The sequence below is a fragment of the Colletes gigas genome, unplaced genomic scaffold, assembly GCF_013123115.1.
Source record: "Colletes gigas isolate AHSC1104 unplaced genomic scaffold, ASM1312311v1 Colletes_gigas_Sc00013, whole genome shotgun sequence".
Lineage (NCBI taxonomy): Eukaryota > Metazoa > Arthropoda > Insecta > Hymenoptera > Colletidae > Colletes > Colletes gigas.
Genome location: NW_025106642.1, coordinates 1,620,558 through 1,638,712, shown reverse-complemented (window position 1 = coordinate 1,638,712; position 18,155 = coordinate 1,620,558). Strand labels below are relative to the sequence as shown.

The 18,155-nt window shown below is 47.8% G+C and overlaps 1 protein-coding gene across 1 annotated transcript in view; it reads left to right on the top strand.

The window, feature by feature from the left end:
• The window catches only part of LOC122399532 (transcription factor SOX-5), a 66,809-nt gene that overhangs the window by 43,345 nt on the left and 5,309 nt on the right, over positions 1-18,155 (top strand). Inside the window, exons 4-6 of the mRNA XM_043400276.1 lie at positions 15,862-16,143; positions 16,250-16,625; positions 17,905-18,129. Of these exons, the coding sequence (XP_043256211.1) occupies positions 15,862-16,143; positions 16,250-16,625; positions 17,905-18,129 (883 nt within the window). The remainder of the gene's footprint in view (positions 1-15,861; positions 16,144-16,249; positions 16,626-17,904; positions 18,130-18,155) is intronic.

Below are 18,155 nucleotides of genomic sequence, written 5' to 3'. Positions count from 1 at the left end.
GTGTTCCACTCCTCGCGGAGCCGGACGATGGATCGAAGAATTCCTCGATAGGAATTAAGTAGCGTGAACCTGTTAATTTCGACGATTACGCATTCTTCCAAGTGCTCCTCGGATCGTTAGCGTTCGAACACGCGTCAGAAATAATAACACGGGCTTCAAGCTGAATTACACGCGCTTCCCATTACGGTGTATTATTCACGCGCGATAACCGCGTCTCTGGCAGGAATGCCAAGCTCGACAGCGCGCGAGGATTTCATAATTTTCCCTCGAAATTAATTCGTCTCTTTCGCTCGGCTTGATCCATCTGCAACGATAAACAAACTACCAAATAACAACATGCCCGGCGTTAAAAAGAGACAGAATCGTCGTCGAAGGCTCGTCTTCGTCGGCAATTATAGAATTTTCCACGCTCGACGTTTCTGCTCGTCCTCGTGTTCATTTTTCTTGCGACGGGGCGAGGGGGCGAGAAACGAGGGAAAACGATTCCAGGTGATCGTATTCGCGAGAGAATGGAAACGGGAGTTCGTCGAAACCAGCCACAATGTTTCCATCCTGCGCCATTACCGTGAGGCATTCTATTATTTCATCCCGAGCGAACGAACGAACGTTTTCCATCCGATTGAAAAGGAAAGGTTCGAAGAGGTTCCGCGCGCGACTTCGTAGCGTCTCGACGTTCTTATCTAACGGCGTCCCCATGTTCGCGACACGGATTGTTAACTGAATCCGGGAGCTGGCATTGTTTCAGCACCGAGAGTCCCGAGCACAACAGTGCCCCATTGTATTCCCGGTCGCGTTCATTCAGCTTTTTCTTACTCTTCTCCGCTCGTTTTTTACCCCTCCCCCTTCACTCAGACCTCTCTGATCCGTCAACCGAGCCACCAAGAGCGATTCTCGGTACCGTCGCTCCAAAATTTCAATTTTAACCGCGAACACGCAGTGAAAACTCCACGGTTGCAGGGGAACGAACCTGAAGCTCTTGCAAGCATCGATTTCAAAAGAAAGAACACTGTTGGATCGTGACAGAGGTCACAGACTCCGATTTAGATCCATGCAAACGTCATAGACCTCGCAAAATTCCATTACAAGATTTCGATAAAAGCTTCCCCCGTTATCAAATCGTTAATTAACATCTGTTTCGCTGTCCACTGTCCACTGCCTCGTCCTTAATCGAACAGAATCTCCGTACGGCGGATATTTCCGTGCCGGGGCATCGTTTATCGAGGATATCAGTCGGTTTCCTTGGATGATGGCTCGGCCGCAAGTACGCCGCCGCCACGACGACGGATAATGTGCGTTTCGGCCGCGGCGCCGAGAATAGTTCAAAGTAAATAGCATGCCGTGAGTGGTGCCCTCTAATCTCCTTCTTCTTCTTACCACGGGGTATATTCTGATTGCATTATGACCGAGCACGGCCAGATAACGCATCTCCAAAGGGATATTCGTCCGTGACTGATGTAACGCGCCTCGTTCCTCAAGCAGTGGATGCTAGCAGTCAAACGAGCATCAGGGTAACGTTGCCTACCAGAACTACACGATCGTCCAGAGATCGTCTTTTTGATCCTGGCCGGGTCTGCGATTTTTATTTCGTCCGTGTCTTTCTCGCGAACACCATATGGCCGTAACTCACGAGAAAATAGATCGGAGGAAGAATCGTCGCGTAAAAGTAAATGAAACAATTCGAATTTTTATACCAGGTTGTTCGTCGTGCAAAAACGAGTAAAAAGTGTGGAGTAAATGTTTTCGTGCGGAGCTTTCTTTCGGAGAAAATTGATTTCGAAAGTCCGTCGGGGCTGCACGCTTGCTGCAATGGCGCCTCGGACGTTCTCGGCGTGCCTCGTTGCTGGAATGCATGTTCTGTCATGTGTATCGGAGTTATTTGACACATTGTCATACGGTAACTGCTTGTCCGCTGATAATTATCGTTTGCCGGGTTCACTGATAAATTATCGAGCGTTCCCACCTCTTTGACGCGTAAAAATCTTAAACGTGTCGCGTTCGTCGGTTCGTACGCCGCGTATGAAAGTACGTCTTAATTCCGTGGCGACTTGGACGGTACAAGCTCTGCGTTATAAGCTGTACGTGGCCTAAAAATGCACAGAAGATACATTTTTTTTAACGAGGAATCACCTTCCTGTCAATTGTCAATTTAATTCGTAGAGAAAGCCTGAATTTTCCCATTTGATAAACGATTGCTTCGAGACATTCAGACTACGGACAAATTTCTAACGCTTTAAGCAATGTGTAAGCTTAAAAATGGCAGCCAACTTCCACCGGTATTCTGTACCGACATCTTATGTCTGCACATAAGTTGTTAGCAGCCACATTCCATAGAATATAAATTTCTCGTCTCTCTCTTAATCAATACCACCGTAGAAACAGGAAACATTTTCTTATCTCAGCAGATAAGCCAGAGCTGGTTTTGCAAATAAGTGATATTTAACGGGCAACGTTAACGACCCGTGTTGCCTGGAACAACCTCTCATAAATATTGCAATTATCGCTTCCTAAATAAGCCACGCCTTATCGATTCCGCGGCCGATTACTTTAATCGTATCCCCGTTAACCTTGCAGCCAACCGGCGATACATTATTGGCTTGTAACGTATGAAATATTCGCAGATGTTCCTGTAATATTCCCACGCGCGGGCAGAGGCGCTATTCGCGTACAACGTTTCTCATTATATCGGCATCGAAGATGAATTCTGTATTCTTTCGTACGGAATAATCAAAACGAACGAGAGTAACGACTTCTCTTGTACACGGTGATGTATACCCGCGGAGCCGTTCAAACGAAATCTTTATTGCGTCTCGATCCTTGTGTTGGCTCCTTTTCGGATAGCGATATAAAACATACACGACGCGAAGTGCTACAAACGATCGCCTCGCCAGAAACTCGATGGACCAGTTGTTGCACAGCCTCTTTGCTCATTGGGCTTGAAACCGATCTCGATTCCGCGGACTCGTTCAAAATGGCACACATTATGTCGATTAGATAACCCCTATATAAAATTGATACTATAATATTATTTGATAGGAATGGACTTATTACGCGACCCAATATATATCACTATCAAAGTCTTTTACGGAATAATATAATATTTTATGAGTCTTTCGCGACCCCATTTCGAGGGATGAAAATATCAAGATTGAGAGCTAGTTCCAACGATTAATTGCTACCGTCGATGTGATATGTTTTCTAATACATGTGTTCCTGCTCGTTTGTGTTTTCGTATTGGTTATTCCTGAATAAAATTTGCCCGATTCCGCGGTTTTCGGTGCGCTACTGGCGAGGAACGAGCCACGTTCTAGAGAATATCGCGCGCAGAGGCCAACGTGTGCACGTCGTTTGCAAAACGTTCCAGAATGAAATGGAAGTAGGTACCGGGCGGGCATTGAGAGCGCGGTTATACTTGTAACTTGGACGGCGACCCCGAGAGAAACCGCGAGTGCGGTAGTAAGAATTCCACTGTGCGCGGATGTGAATGAGCCCCGCAGCTGCTACATTCCTGTGTGCCATCGCCGCGGCATCCCTTTTCTTTTATTTGCGTTCCAACTTCAATATTTTAGCCGAACATCGGGGGGAAGAACCGACTGTCAGATTTTTCCTCGGCCGGCGTCCAACTCGTTCTTTCTCGCCCTTGCGCGAAACGCGGGAACAAATTTTTCCTCGACCTTCGTCCTTGTCGCGCCTCGACCACAGATTTCGATCAGACACTCGAATATCGGTATATTTTCATCGATATTCCCTTTCTAAGAATCACCGTGAGAGATACGAGATTCAGGAAAAAATTGAAAGAAAAATATGATTAATCGATCGAGAAAGAGAACGATTTTATATTCGAGTAACAAATTTGAGAGATGGAGAATGTTAATTCGGTATCTTTTTATCGATTTTCCCTCTTTAAGAATTATCGTGAGAGATACTAGGCTCAGGAAGAAATTGAAAGATAAATATAATTGGTCGATCGACAAACGATTTTATATTCCAGCAACGAATTTGAGAGATGGAGAACGTTAATATTCCGCCCACAATGGATCGTTTATTTTTAGGAATAATATTGGAACGTGTGTAACATCAATCTTCTGTAGTTTTTATCCCATGGAGTAGGTCAGCTTGTTTTCTGAGAGGATTTGTCTAAATAGACACGCGTTTATTGACGCAGGGATACTCCGTTTGCTATGTCTTTGCGTCTACTGTCTTCATCGTTGCATACGGTTTATCTCGCTATTCGAACTCGAAACACGAAACACGAAACACCGTTGCCGAATTACGTACGATAAATCTAAATTTCGAGAGGTTCCCGTAGGAGAATCCCGTATTGTCGGTGGACGGTCGTGGCCGATCGGTCTGTTTGGATAATTGAAGTGTAATTCGAGCGGCTCGAGGGGCAATTAACGAGCGCTATTCCAAAACGAGCATGGAACGGGGCGAGGTCCCCGCTTGCCAGGATGCGTGTTTCAATTCACGCGTATTTCTGGTTTACCCCGGTTCCCGCGTGTCGTCCGAATCTTTATTTCGGTTCTCACGTTTCGCAGGGCATATGCGCGCGGACCGCGGGACACACGAATGCAGGCGCGTGCGCCGAAATAAATATTGCATATTTCTGTACGGATGCATCGCGCCGGAACGCGCTCATATCGGCTTACGATACGACCATGCGTTCCACCGTACCCCTGTACCTATCGAACAATATCGAACGATCGATGAAACGACCGATGAACCAACGATGGTCGATCGTCTGCGCCCCTCTGATCCGTAAATTGGAAAATCACGGTTCGGTGGACGCGCGAGGGAAATTAAAAAAAATTGTAACGTACTTGTTATCGATTTATAGAGGCGCTAAAAAGTAATTGGAATTAAATCCGAGATCTTTGTTTCCACGTTGAGCGAATCGGGCTCAACGGTTGGGGGAGCATACGCGATATTTCTGTGCGGAGAAAGAGAAACGAAGACAAGAGCCCCCCGAAGATTTAAAACGTTTACTTAAATAACACGCGTAATTGAATCTGTAGCTGTAACCGTGGCTGTAGTTTCGCGTAAATTAGATCGGAGGAAGATCAAAGAACCGCTAAAGAAGTAGAAGTTCGCTCTTCGAGTCACATGCCCGGGGTCGCGGGATCAAATCGTTGCGTTCGGGAATTAAACGTCTTAGATTACAACAAAGGAAGATATCTAAACCTTCCTCGGGGGCCTATTCAGACGTCAATGAGAATTCTTTAGTGTCTCGTTTGTACAGAGAGTATTTTATGTACGAAAGAATGGATAGATCAGATCGTATCGTTCGAGATACGATCAGCAATTACATTATTACAGCGGAGCTGTCGAGACAAATCGTGTCTTCTGTTTCCTCGGGACCAGAAAAAAGTGTTACGAAAGAAACGAAATCTGTTTCATAAATGCAACGATGCGCCGCAAAGTGCAATTGCACTTTCTTTCGCGTGCATTGATATTTCTCATGATTGCACGTTTACAACCATCGTGGTACGTTTATCGCGAGATGTTTCGTATTTTGTTTGCAAAAGTTACGCTAAATAATTCTTGCCTTCGCCGGCGTCCGTGGGAGCCTCGCGAGAATGAATCAGAGTGAATTGTTTTATGAAAATGCTGAGTAATGTTATTGAAAATTATAGAAGAAACGATGGCGTATCGGAGCAGTTGTTTCTGGAATAATATGTGAAGTATTAATCGTTCGATAAATGCGTCTCGACGCTTCTGTACGCAGTGTGAAAAGAAAGTACAGTTGCACTTTGCAGGTGCATTGTCACACTTATTAGAAAAGTGAGGTCACAGACAGATAGACCTTGTTATACTATTCAACTTCTTCCTCTATCAATTTTCTCTGTCTTCAATGAAACAGGAGTTACAATCCGTCCCAATTGCGCAGTGTGCCCTGTATAGACGCACACACTGCCACTAGGTGTCGTATAAATTAGTACTTCTTAGGATACAAATTGAGTTCAAACTTCTGGTGCATAATTAATCGATATTTAGAGAACATTTACATTAGTTCGTGATTTAAAATTTTTTGTTGCATCCTCTTCTTCGTAAATAATAATAACGTAGACTCTGACCAGGAGAAAAGGACCCTAGAAAAAGCGTCCCTACTCGCGATAGTGCTCAAGGCGTCGTTTGAACACCTTTCCTCGATGAATATTGAGACAGGTAGTAATCGTGGGTCTTCACCCCTTCGTGCAGAGCGACTAGGGGGTAGATTAATACGCTTGCGATCCTAGGATCAGGTGGTTATAAGGCAGAGAACCCGGGTACACCAGGCGTCGACACGCGAGGCAACGCTAGATCGGTGTGTGTGCAAACAGTTTCAGAAATAGACAAATATTAATACGTCAACGATTGCTACAGTCGCGCGTGGTACACGGTGACAAACGGACACCAGGAACGCGACCTTACCGAATCAATGAAGATCGATAGAAGACGATCAGTCGTTGATGAAGAACTGGCACGAAACCGTATCTCCCCGTAGCCCCGCGTCGCATTCCGCGCGGACGACGGCTCTCACGTACGCATAATTTCCCAGCATCCTGGCATTACACGACCGAACGATGCATCATTCTCTCCTAGTACTTTTTTACCCGGCGCAAAGAAAGCGCTTCCTCGTGGCGTCGTCGTCGGTATTACCTCAAGGAAATAAACTAATGGATACCTCGTCGATCGGTCACGCACGATTCCACGGCGTAAGTTCTGCGGTAAAAACGTTACCGCCGATCGCGTAACGCCGCGCACACGTACGACACGAACACACAATCCGCGGCGATACGAATACCCGAAAACCGCGATGAAAAATCCTCGAGCCGACGCTTTATCGTTTTTTTTATTAGAAATAGCGCTCGGTTCGTGGGATATTTCGGGGCCACGGAATTCGATTGTCGGGTTAGCGGAATTAATACCTCCTGGACGAGTTTACGCGATTCAGATTTCACGATTTTTGACGCGTCGTGTTGGTTCTGAGAAACATTTTGCTTTTAAACAGATAGAAAAGTGGTGCTCGCGTGAGAGCAACGCGGAAGGATGAATTAGAGTCGCGGTTACGGGGTGGGGATGGGGGGGACGAAGAGAAGACGAGGGTCGGCCGGTGCCACGTGCATCCCGTGCATTATTCTCCTGTTCGAGTGGTGATCCCCGGTGCCCCAACCTTTCTCTGTGAAGCAAACCACGAACCTCGTGGCTCACTCGAGCCGAGAAAGAACTGCCAAGAGAGAGACATCGCGCGGAGAGGGGGTGGACAAGGGGCGGTGGTAGGGAAAAGAATAAAGAGAGGAACGCACGGCTCCGGTCGTTGGAGTTTCCGGGTGCCCTGTGACTTCATTCTCGCGGCCACGCGGCCGCAACACATATAAAATTAATTAAAGTCGGCGGTGAAGCCAAGGGGCTGTTTATTGTACCTCTCCCTGACGGCGAGAGGACCGTAAACGGGATAGGGTGGTAGCTAGGTGGGCGCTGGCTGCATTGTAGTGGCTCCTGTTCTGTTCCTCTCCTCTGTCCTTCACCGTCAACTCTTTTTCCTTCCTGCTCCTCCTTGTTTCTCGTGGTTCCGATCTCGCAACCCACTCGCACCCGAAAGCCACAGCCACAGCCACGGAGCGTGGCGTGGCGCGGTGTGGTCGCTCAAGTGGCGTGCAAACCTCGCCTTGTTAGGAATTAATCACTTTCTAGTCGGTAGACGGCGAGGGGGGGCGAGGGGGGGCGAGGGCGGGGCGCGCGACACCCGGCATCTTCCAGCGTTATTTTAATTGTAAGCAAATTACCGAGAATGAAACTCGGTGCTCGGAGATTCCTTTACAATCAGCCGTCAGGGCCTCGAGTACATTGTACGACGGGAACTCCAGCCGCTGATTAATCTCTCGACGACGGTGCCATTGCCTCCGCGCGATGATACGCGCGTGTCGCGCTGCAAATCGGGAAACAAGAGACACACCGAGCCGCGCAAATTGGACGGTGCTTCTTCGAACGTTGGTCCCGGACGCCACTGTCCTATCGTGGTCAAACAAGACGCGCGGTCTATTAATACCAGGCGTTGGAATTTTTCCGAAGGGACGGATACTTTCGGCGGCTCGTGTCTCGTGAATTATAATCGAAAAAAGCACAGAGAAACGTTCCCGACGAAAGAATCGCGACTAATCCAGGTTCGCTGACGTTCCGGGTAAACCAATCGAGGTGTCGAAGCGGGCGCCGGTGACAGCGTCGAGGTTGACGACTGGAGGAACGCCGGCGTCGACGTGGGAGGATCCTCCCGAGCGAGGCCAGCGTCGCGCACGGGACAAAGACGGAAAATGGTGGATGAGTTTTGCGGTCGTCCGTTGAAAAGGGACTCGGAAAAAGGAGTCTGAGCGATACGGTGTCTGAGATGGATCGCTGTCGCGGGGAGGAAGGGACGACGGAGGGTTGGAAGGGCAGGATTGAAAGGAGAGGAGAGAAAATAAATAAGAAAAGACAGGGCGACAGGTCCGGGGAAACGATGGAAAGCAACGGGAGCAAGAGGAGAGAGAAGCAACGCGACGGGACTGCTCGGTTCCCGAAGGTGACGGGGTTGCTTTAGCCGCGTCTCGACGTCCCCCAGTCCCCGGGGAGACGCGTCCGTCGTTTCGCCTACGATCTTCCCAGAAAGAACTCCCTGGCGGAGATAAGAAGCCGAAGACAATAATCCTACTGACGGCCGGTTCATCGTCGCGGCTTATTTCGGCGATGTGCGTTCAGCTTTGAGCCGTTAAGAGGAACATGCTCCTCGATGTCTGCTGTCAACCACGCCATCGCGGTTTAATGCCGTTAAGACCACGGTCCGAGCAGACGGCGCACGATGCACCACTCGGAGACGCGGTTGAATAAAATAAAGGAACTCCTCGCCCTGGACATCTCGGGGACTCACAAAGCCCGCCATTGTGGACGTACGAACCCGATGCTCCCTATTGTTAGGAACTCCTGACGATCGTTTCCTCATTGTTTCGCGAATTCGAGTTGGGAAGATACGTCGAGGCTCTCAAAGGTCTGTCTTTGGTACCGAATTCAAGAATGGATTGTACGGGCGTTGCAGAGGATCGCAAACTTCGATGTCATAAATATTCTATGTACGTTAGCGTGAATTCTGTCGATCGACAAACGCAAAAATTGTAATTAAATCGTCTGGCAACGGATCGAAGATCGAGTCGAGTCGTTGATCGGGCGCCAAAAAGGCCAGATCGGGCAGCGAACGACGCGCCAAAGATTTCCGTAAAGAACGCACGCCCCTTGACAACGGAGCGCACCATTGTTATTGCACCGGGCGTGAAAACGTTTCGGATGTTTACGAGACGCTGACAAACATCGAGTACACAACGTTTCACGCGCGGCGCTGATTTCGAGCGCGAACGTCGCTCGAACACGCTCGCTGTCGCCGGCGGTATTCGTGTCAGTTGGCGTGGATGAGGAATCGTAAAAGATAAGAGAACGCGGGATCGGACACCGAATAAAACGGCGTATAGTTTAAGGCGATGAAACGCGCGCTTATAAAGTATTCCCGGCCGGTGTAAACGTCGCTTTCCACTGTTTAGCGTGCACGCTGAACAGTGTTTGTCTCTGTTTGCCCGCGGTGTGGTCCGCCACGACTGCAAACACGTTTCACGCTGGTTTTGCAATAGCCCCTTGCTTCTTCCGAATATTACGTCAACCGGGCTCCGCGTTACCAAACCTTTATTCATGCTGCAACGTCAAACGTTTAATCCTCGCGCGAGTATCGACGTTTTTTGGCGCGTTGATAACTTGAATATTCGCCCTGGTTCGTCGATGGAAGTCGTGGACCCTCGAAGAGATATCAACAGTCCCATTAATACGCTCGCGATGAATTATGGAATTCGCGCTGTGGAGGCGCCGGTAAATTTCCGGAAACGTAAATATTATTTCGTGCTACGTTGGCTCATTTAGTCACAGAGAGGCCCCCCTTTCGAGATGAGAGCAACACAATTTCCCATTAGAGCGACGAGAGATCCGCTTGTTACTCCCGGAGCATTATTCGAACAGACTCTGAAACGAGAACGTTGGAGACGAGTAGAGCTTCTTCACGGATTTCTGAGCCTCGAAATTGAGAATTTTTAGTACAGCTCCGCAGCTATCTCGACGAGGAAATAACGTTAGCGAGAACAGTTAATGGTAATGAGTGTAGCGAGGAGTCAAAAATAATAGTACATTGGTAAATATTTGAAACAAAACCTCCGTCGCATGAGGAGATAATCGTGGACAGGCGATCGCAAAATTGCAGAATTTCTCGGAAACTCTGGTGCAATCGTGGGCGTGACAATCGGTCCGAAACGACGCGAGATGAAAAGGATACAAAGTCGCCTTTGTAGCGAAGAAATCCCTCGATGGCGGTTCGTTCGTTCGGATAATATTGTAGTCGATGGCCGTGCAAAGGGAATTATTAATATTACAAGTTTGGAGAAACGGCGCGGAGGTTCTAGCACAGCGGTGATCGTGCAATTTGTTTACCCGACGATGGGGAATATCAAAAGGATTAGAGGCGTCGGAATAGATAATAAACATCGGCCAATAAAGACGCCCGAAAATATCTCCGTTGCAACGTAATACCGGCCGTTTGTACGTGTGGCCACGCTTTCTGTGATCTATGATTATGGATTCCGCGACGTCGATACCAAACGTATAGCTTTTGACGCGTGCTGAACGCCGCAGACGCCCGTCGGGCGCATTCTGCCTTCCACGTCTTTCTCGGAACGTGGACTAACGCGAACCGTATTCCCATCTTCTACGGTTAAACGAGCTCTTTGTTATTACCTCTGTAACGAAGAATAACGAACACAAACTGCGGGCCAGATAGTGTATTGCTCGAAACCACTACGAGGGTCTAATAAGAAAATATTGAAAGGAATCGTTTTAGCCAGTAATTTTCAAAAGATCGTGCGCGTTGAAAAGGCGAAGAGGAAACGAGCGGGTGGGTGGACTTTTCACCGATCGTTTCCGTCGCGAGGGGAGCGGAATATCGCGCTCGATGGACGGTGGACCTTCCTGGCAATAACGACGACGATCTCTTCTTCGCGGAGGAAAAGCCCGTGCCACGAAAATACCGCTTCCGGTTGCCCTAGATTCCGCATTCACAAGTTTCATTGCAGCGGCCGGCACGGGAGCGAATCCCGTTCAAAGCGGTCCATAATTTATGTATCCCTGCGGCCACCCCTGCGCGTCGACGAATTCCTGGGCTTCACTCTTTTAAAATTCCATTAAGAGTGCAGGCAGGCGCTCTTTTTGTCGTTTCTCTCCTCGTTGTTTCCACCTGCATATTTCACGCGTCGGGGATACGTTCGCCGTTCGGGTCCAACGGATCGATTTCGTTCAAAATATTTTTCTTTCCACCCCTCCTCCCCCTTTTGGTTCGCTTTTATTTATCCCGTCGAGGACATCGATCTCGACGTATCGTTCCCGGGGCGAACGTCGCGCCCTCCGTTGATCCAGGCATCGTCGTGGCGGCTTGTATTAAAGCCACTGTTGGTTCGGCCGTCGTCGTAATTTTAGACAGTGCCACAGTGACAGTCTTTATAACGCACGTGAAGTATGAACCACTTCCGGTGGATCTACGTCATCCTGCATGTCCCCTTGCACTCCAGTAGCTCCGATTCTAAATCTAGATTCAAATTTCCGTGGCCTTTAGCCTTCGTCTTTCGTTACCCAGCTACCCGTTCGCGACAAAAGACCGCCGGACGAGTTATTAAGGGGTCTGCTCCCGAGCCCTAATAATTGGCTGATATTTTCAGCCCTTTTTGTCTCCGGACGTGACTATCGAACCTGACGACTTTCAGTGGAATTTTGTCCACCAAAAATGTACTTTTAGCCGTAGTCAGAACGCAAAGAAAATTTAATATCGATCTATCGTTCGATCCGGCTCCGAGAGGTCTCTTTCTCGAGCCAATAGACACCGGTTTCGGTTTCTATCGCAACAGCGACGGAGATAACCGGCAGAAGAGCGATTATGGGGGTAGGTATGTTTCGGTAATTGCTTGGCTAAGTTTAGGCGGTGCAGTTGGCGTCAATGCGCGGATGCATATTCAGAACGGGGCTCCTCATATTCTTATGCTCTCGCTTACTGAACCGCGGCGTCGCGTGTGGATGTGAATGTGAATGGAACTTGCTGGCAGCCCGCCTGTTTATATTTAGCCACTGTGGGCGGTGTATAGCTGTCATGGATACGTATCATCGGCATAACTGAACTTTGCAAATGAATAATGAAGTTCCATTGGCTCCCCCGGCTATGCCCGATTATTATTATAGCGGCCAGTTAGAATGGTTCCCGAAACAGCACCCGGCCCGTTTATTGTCCTCCGCGGAGACGTTGTTCGCGTTCCTCGAGGCACCGTGCCCAAAGGCCCGACGATTCTGTTAATGAACGCGCGCCGCCATTCTTCCCGGACGATAAAAATGTCCTCCTCGTCGAACGAACGTGCCTACCACCTCGGTACCACCCTACATACTATTTGCATACGTTGCCCCCCTCCTTCGAAAATATTTTATACACCCTTGGATCTTTATGGAAATAAAATCTCTATGGAATAAGAGTTACGAACAATTGTTAGAGTGGATCGAATTAAGTTGGAAGCGTGCGTACGTTGACAAGGTGGTGACAGTAGGAAAAGTGTGGTAAGATAAAGGCTTTGGCACTACGTTTAAACGGTGCATAGATTACAAAATTTCGTGCACCAAGTGGAAGGAAATTATAGTAGAACACGAACGCGTAGGAGTACTTAGGAAGCACGAAACTCGGACGTACGGTTGCACTGGAATTGATATATGCGATTGGTAACGAGTGGAATGGGCATTAATAGAGTGGTGCGAATCAGATCGTAGAGCTATGGTGTGCCAGAGACATGGATATTATTATTATCAACACCAGCGGGGAAAGCAATCCACTGAATTATCGTAGGAGTTTGCAGATACGGAGATACGATTAATTGGAGTTGTAGGAACGTAGGTTTATAATTATGATCAGAATTAGATAATGGATGACCCGTCATACGCGCTATAAAGAATCATGTTTATTCAGCAAACAAAAAGTATTTCTTCTTTACCCTTTTCGATCGTTATCCTTGAGTTACATAGTAAACAACCTTTCGTTAACGATTTTTTGTATAGAAATTTTTTACGATAATTGTTGTTTTATACTAATATATCTTTTAAAAAGCTTAATCCGGAGAGATCAATAAGGATCATTAGGAATAAAATGTCCATATTTATGTAAAAATATTATTTTCATTTTCAATGCAACGTTCGCAGACGAAAAAAAACGAACTTCGTTTATTTTAAACATCGAAACGTACTTCAGATTTCCACGTCGCGATGTATGTGGACGCGGGAGCAAAGAAAATGACAGCGATCGATGGGAATAAAAAACAATTAATTACCAGGTTCTCGTCGCGATCTTTACAAAGTTATCGTAATCTTTCGTTTCTTATGCGCGCAACGACCAAGATCGCGGCAATTAGAATCGGCGAGGATAATTAACGCTAACGGGGTACATTTCCATACAGAGTCTCCTTAATATGCGAGTCTATCTGATACGGGCATCGCTTATCGCGTTGTTTGAACGTTCCGAGGAAAATGTCGGCCGAACAATGCCGTTTGAATCGAAGGATATCGATTGTCTTAATTTATTATTCCTACGTGCGTGTTATTGTCTTTGGTTTTTTCGCTGGGGCCTGTTACATATATGGAGTGGCAGGTTGTTTATGGAAAGAAAGGCGCGACAAAGCGGGAATAGGATGTAGGACACAGGCAATAACAATCGACACAGTGTACTTTATCGTATAATTTTATTCAAACGAATTTTTTGACAAATAAATAGCTCGTGGTTTTATTAGGTTAGTGGTTAGATCTGGCCTGATTATCATCGCCGTCATCATCATCATCATCATCATTACGGTGGTTATTTAAAAAAGAGCTGGAAATCAGGTTGTTGCCTTGCGATTTGCTGTAACGGGGGGACAAATATCGAGCAAGTAGCGGCGCACTTTCTCGTTCTCTTTTCACCAGGAACCCGTTATTAGACGAAACCGCGTGCAGACCGTAAATCACGCGTCGCGATCTTCCATCGAGCGTCGGGGATTAATAATCGCGCGCGCGGAAAGGCCCGCGAAGGGGCGAGGAGGGGGGTACGGCGTGCGTGTCGAATATCGTGCGTGTGCGTGACGTTTCAGCCGGTGGCCAGGCTGGATGAATAAACGTCTTCCTTATCGTCTAAAATAGACTTTAAACTTCAAGCGTATCTGGACCGCGGCCAGGTCGTAGGAAAGTACAATGATATTAGCCATGTTGAATTGTTACGCTATCCACGGGGACTCGAGGCGCGTTGAAAACCTGTCCCCTTGAATTAATAGGCGGCCGACTATGCGCCGTAACTAATGGACATGGCTGGAAAAGAAATACCGTGCCGTGGAATTCGCAGCATCCGACGACCACCTTCACCCCTTCTGCCAGCGATGGGCGTGGACCGTCGTTCCAATTTTCGGTCGAAAGGGTCAGCCCGTGCACACCTTGACATCCTAATCGTCGCACGATACTCTCTCTAACCGTACCTTCGAATTCGATCGTCCAGATCCGCCTCGTTCGCGTATCTATGATTATTGTTACGTAATAAGCGGAGATTCATAAACATCGCCTCTGATTAGGATAGAATACTTTTTCACGCGCATTGAATGCAAATCGAACAACACCATGTTTTATTCCATTTTGTTCCACCGGTTCGGACGATTATCGCCGGAGCGTGGGTACTTTGCTAACGAGGAAATTAACGCGTGCAAACACGCGAATCGCGACGGAATCCTCATAACTACGAGCAACACGCGTCGTTCCGCACTATCTGTATTGCATAAGCGTGGTCGGAAGTTTCGAGATTTTCGTACGATCTCGTAAACAATGCTCCGAATCGTCGAACGATATGTATCGAAGACGACGGAAGGTGATCCAAACGCCACGTACGTCGTTAGTTAAGTATTTAATATTCTCAACGAGTAATGGACAAATATTTATCTGTCGTTATTCGAAATTTGTGTTCGGATAAGTATTTCCCCTGAATGGCAAGTCACCGTTAACATCGGGGAATACATCGCGAGTTTATTGCGCGGTCAAGGGAGTGATTTAAAACCCGCTTTAAAGGCGACGAGAGTTCTTTCTTGCCGGCGTTATCACTTTATAGCAATTACGTTTGTTTTTGTATCTCACTTTCCCCGTTGAAACGGCTTCCGTTCGACGCGCTAAAACCGGCAATTAAAGTTAATATCGGCGCTCATTCACCTTTTATTACACTTTCTTGGAAGCCATTGCTCGGAACAGGTTCTCGGGATTGGTATTCATGAAACTCTATTTATTACTATTATTTGGCCGGAAAGTAAACAGTAATTACGACCGAGCCTCGCTCGTTGCGTGTATTCACCGTCTTAAGGGGTTAAATCCGCTCGAAGCGGTAAATAATATAATGAAAATTCCGATTGCGAATGAGTCTCCAACGAGCGTGATTTTATATCTCAATTAAACGGAAGGGAGAAGGAATCGCGCGAGAGAAAAAAAGGATAATCGCGTTTGATTCGCGAAAACGAGTGACCGCGGGTAAGGATTGAACGTTCCACCTCGAACTTTAAAAGAAACTACTGCTTTTCTTAACCCTTTACAGAATTAATTTCCCTTCAATCCCGACAAATTTTATCAACCGTTAAACGACGGGGAAATTATCGGGGAAACGTTTAAAAGGTTATTCCTTCGCAAAGTTTCTCGGTGTCCAATTCATTGCTACCGTCGTGACAAAAACTAACAATATTATATAACCGAAGAAAGGAAGGATTCTTGCCGTGAGTCTAATTGCTCGTTCGTGATTTGCAGACGTATCCTGCGCACATGACCGTCGACTCGCAGAAGCAAATCGAGATACAGCGGCTGCAAACGGAGCACTTGAAGCGGCAGCAAGAGCACATCATGCAGCACAACATCCAGGAGCTGCAGGCTCAGATGACAAAGAGCCAGCTGAGCATGTCGGGGCCGCAATCCTTGATGTTCCTGCCGTTTCTCGAACAGCTCAGAGGGGTGGCCGTGCAATCGCCAATGCCGCCACCGTCCGCCACGTCGACCGCCACCACCAACAAACATATCAATTCGATCGCCAATGTACGTAAACCATCGCCAATCTCGATACTCCCCTCCCCCCTCGTCAATGGGTCCGATGTTTCTTCGCGTTCGAGGTAGACTTGCGAATCGTGGAACGATGTTACAGATGATCAGCAGCCATCGGGAGGGTCCAAGCTGGGCGACGGCGCATCTGGCGCAGATGACCACGCAGATGGAGAAAGAGACGTCGCCGACGCCGATCTCCTCGGCTGTCGCGCCCACCGCGCCTCCTCTTCAGGACCTCGACGCGCCCCTGAACCTCACCAAGCCGAAATCCTCGTCCTCGGGGGCCACGGCGTCCTCCTCCTCGCCCGGAAGCGACTCCCACTCGACAGGGGCCGGAAGCAGCGGACATCAGGAGCAACCCTTGGCAGCGACCGCGCCGAAACTCTTCCCGCCCGGGCTACCGATGCCACGGAATTATTTGACGACGCTTCCGTACGCTGGTTTGCCACCCCACCTCAGCAGCCTATCCTCTCCGAGTAAGTAGAACTACGTCAAAGTCCCGTCGTTCGTTTATTTTGAATTTATTCGGTTTTTGCAAGCAAGGAATCAAAAATCTTTTGTTCGTGCGATAAGTAGCGGTTCACTACAATGTAGAAGAACGCGACGTTCAAATGACGTCGAGCACGAAATACATACACACGTACCTTGAGCGTGCATAAATAAGAATCAAGTATATGCAAAATTATATTAGAATAACAGATGACGACGGATGACATACAGTGATTTATCCCTGACGGTTATACGAGTCAGTGGTCATTTATTCTACGATTACAATTTGTAATTTGAATTTAAATAACAAAGTATTCAAAGTATTCCATTTTCATTACATTTTTAAACAGTATCGGTGACTGCAAATTTATTTAATATCGACGCTACGTTATCTCAACTTTCAATAAATTAAAGTTTGCAGGGTATTAGAATAGATTTTAGCAGAAAACTAGTCTAAAACAGGGCATCGTTGGTGAATGAGTGAACCGGTTCGTTCGATGGCCACGCAGTTCGCGATAATTTCCAATAATCCAGAGCACGCGATCGCGATATGGGAATACCTATCGGGCGAACGGAATCGGAATATCGTTGTCCAATTTGCGGGTACCCCCGTAAGCCGGTCGCAATTTACCCCAGGGTTCTACGCTTTTGAGACCAACGAGCCTTTTCGGGCGACGCGGGACGCCGAAGGCCATCGAAAAATACAATCAATAGCCCATAGAATACGCGGGGACGAGATATCTGAAACGAACGGTTAATTATCTTCGACTATGCGCGCCTTCGGCCGATTGTTCGATACGTTTTTTTCGTTTCTTTGTCAGGGAAACCCGTTCTCCTTTGCGTTCGCGTTTTTGCTTCTGGCTTATAAGCGCACAATCAACGACGCGTAACGCGATTCCAAGATATGAGACCGCCGGTGCCCGGGGATCGTAGAAAAAAAGAAAGACAAGACCCGCAGAATACCCCCCAACTGTCATTGCAATATCGGAGAGCTCGCGTGATCATCCGTGTCGCCATCGAGACGATGATCTTGTTGCTTTACGAGAAATGTTAAGTCGAGTCGCGTGGAAATAAAATTAGGAAGTCTTGCTACGATCGCTTTATTATACATCAGAGGGTGTTTAAATAAATAGACCATGTAATTAGGTCGTAGAACAATTTTACGAGGAACCGTAGTCGAAGGTAGATCGACATCGCGAGGGTTAAGCGCACCCTTGGTCACGAGTGTTTATCGCGGTTTGTAATCTCGACTGTTTGTTGTTGCAGTGGGCAAGGTGATGGCCAAAGAGGAGGCCGGTGGACCCGGTGGTTCCGCGGCCGCCGCGGCGGTGGCCGCCGTGGAGAAGCACTTCGCGATGCACGGGATTTACGGTCTGCCGCCGAGCGCAGGTGCGATGCCGCCGTCGCCTCAGACTCAACGACCGATCAAGCATTCTGGCTCCCGGGAGGAAGCTGCACAGGAGGAGCAAGACTATCTCTCGACGCCTCACAGTAAATGCGATTCTCTTTACTCTTAT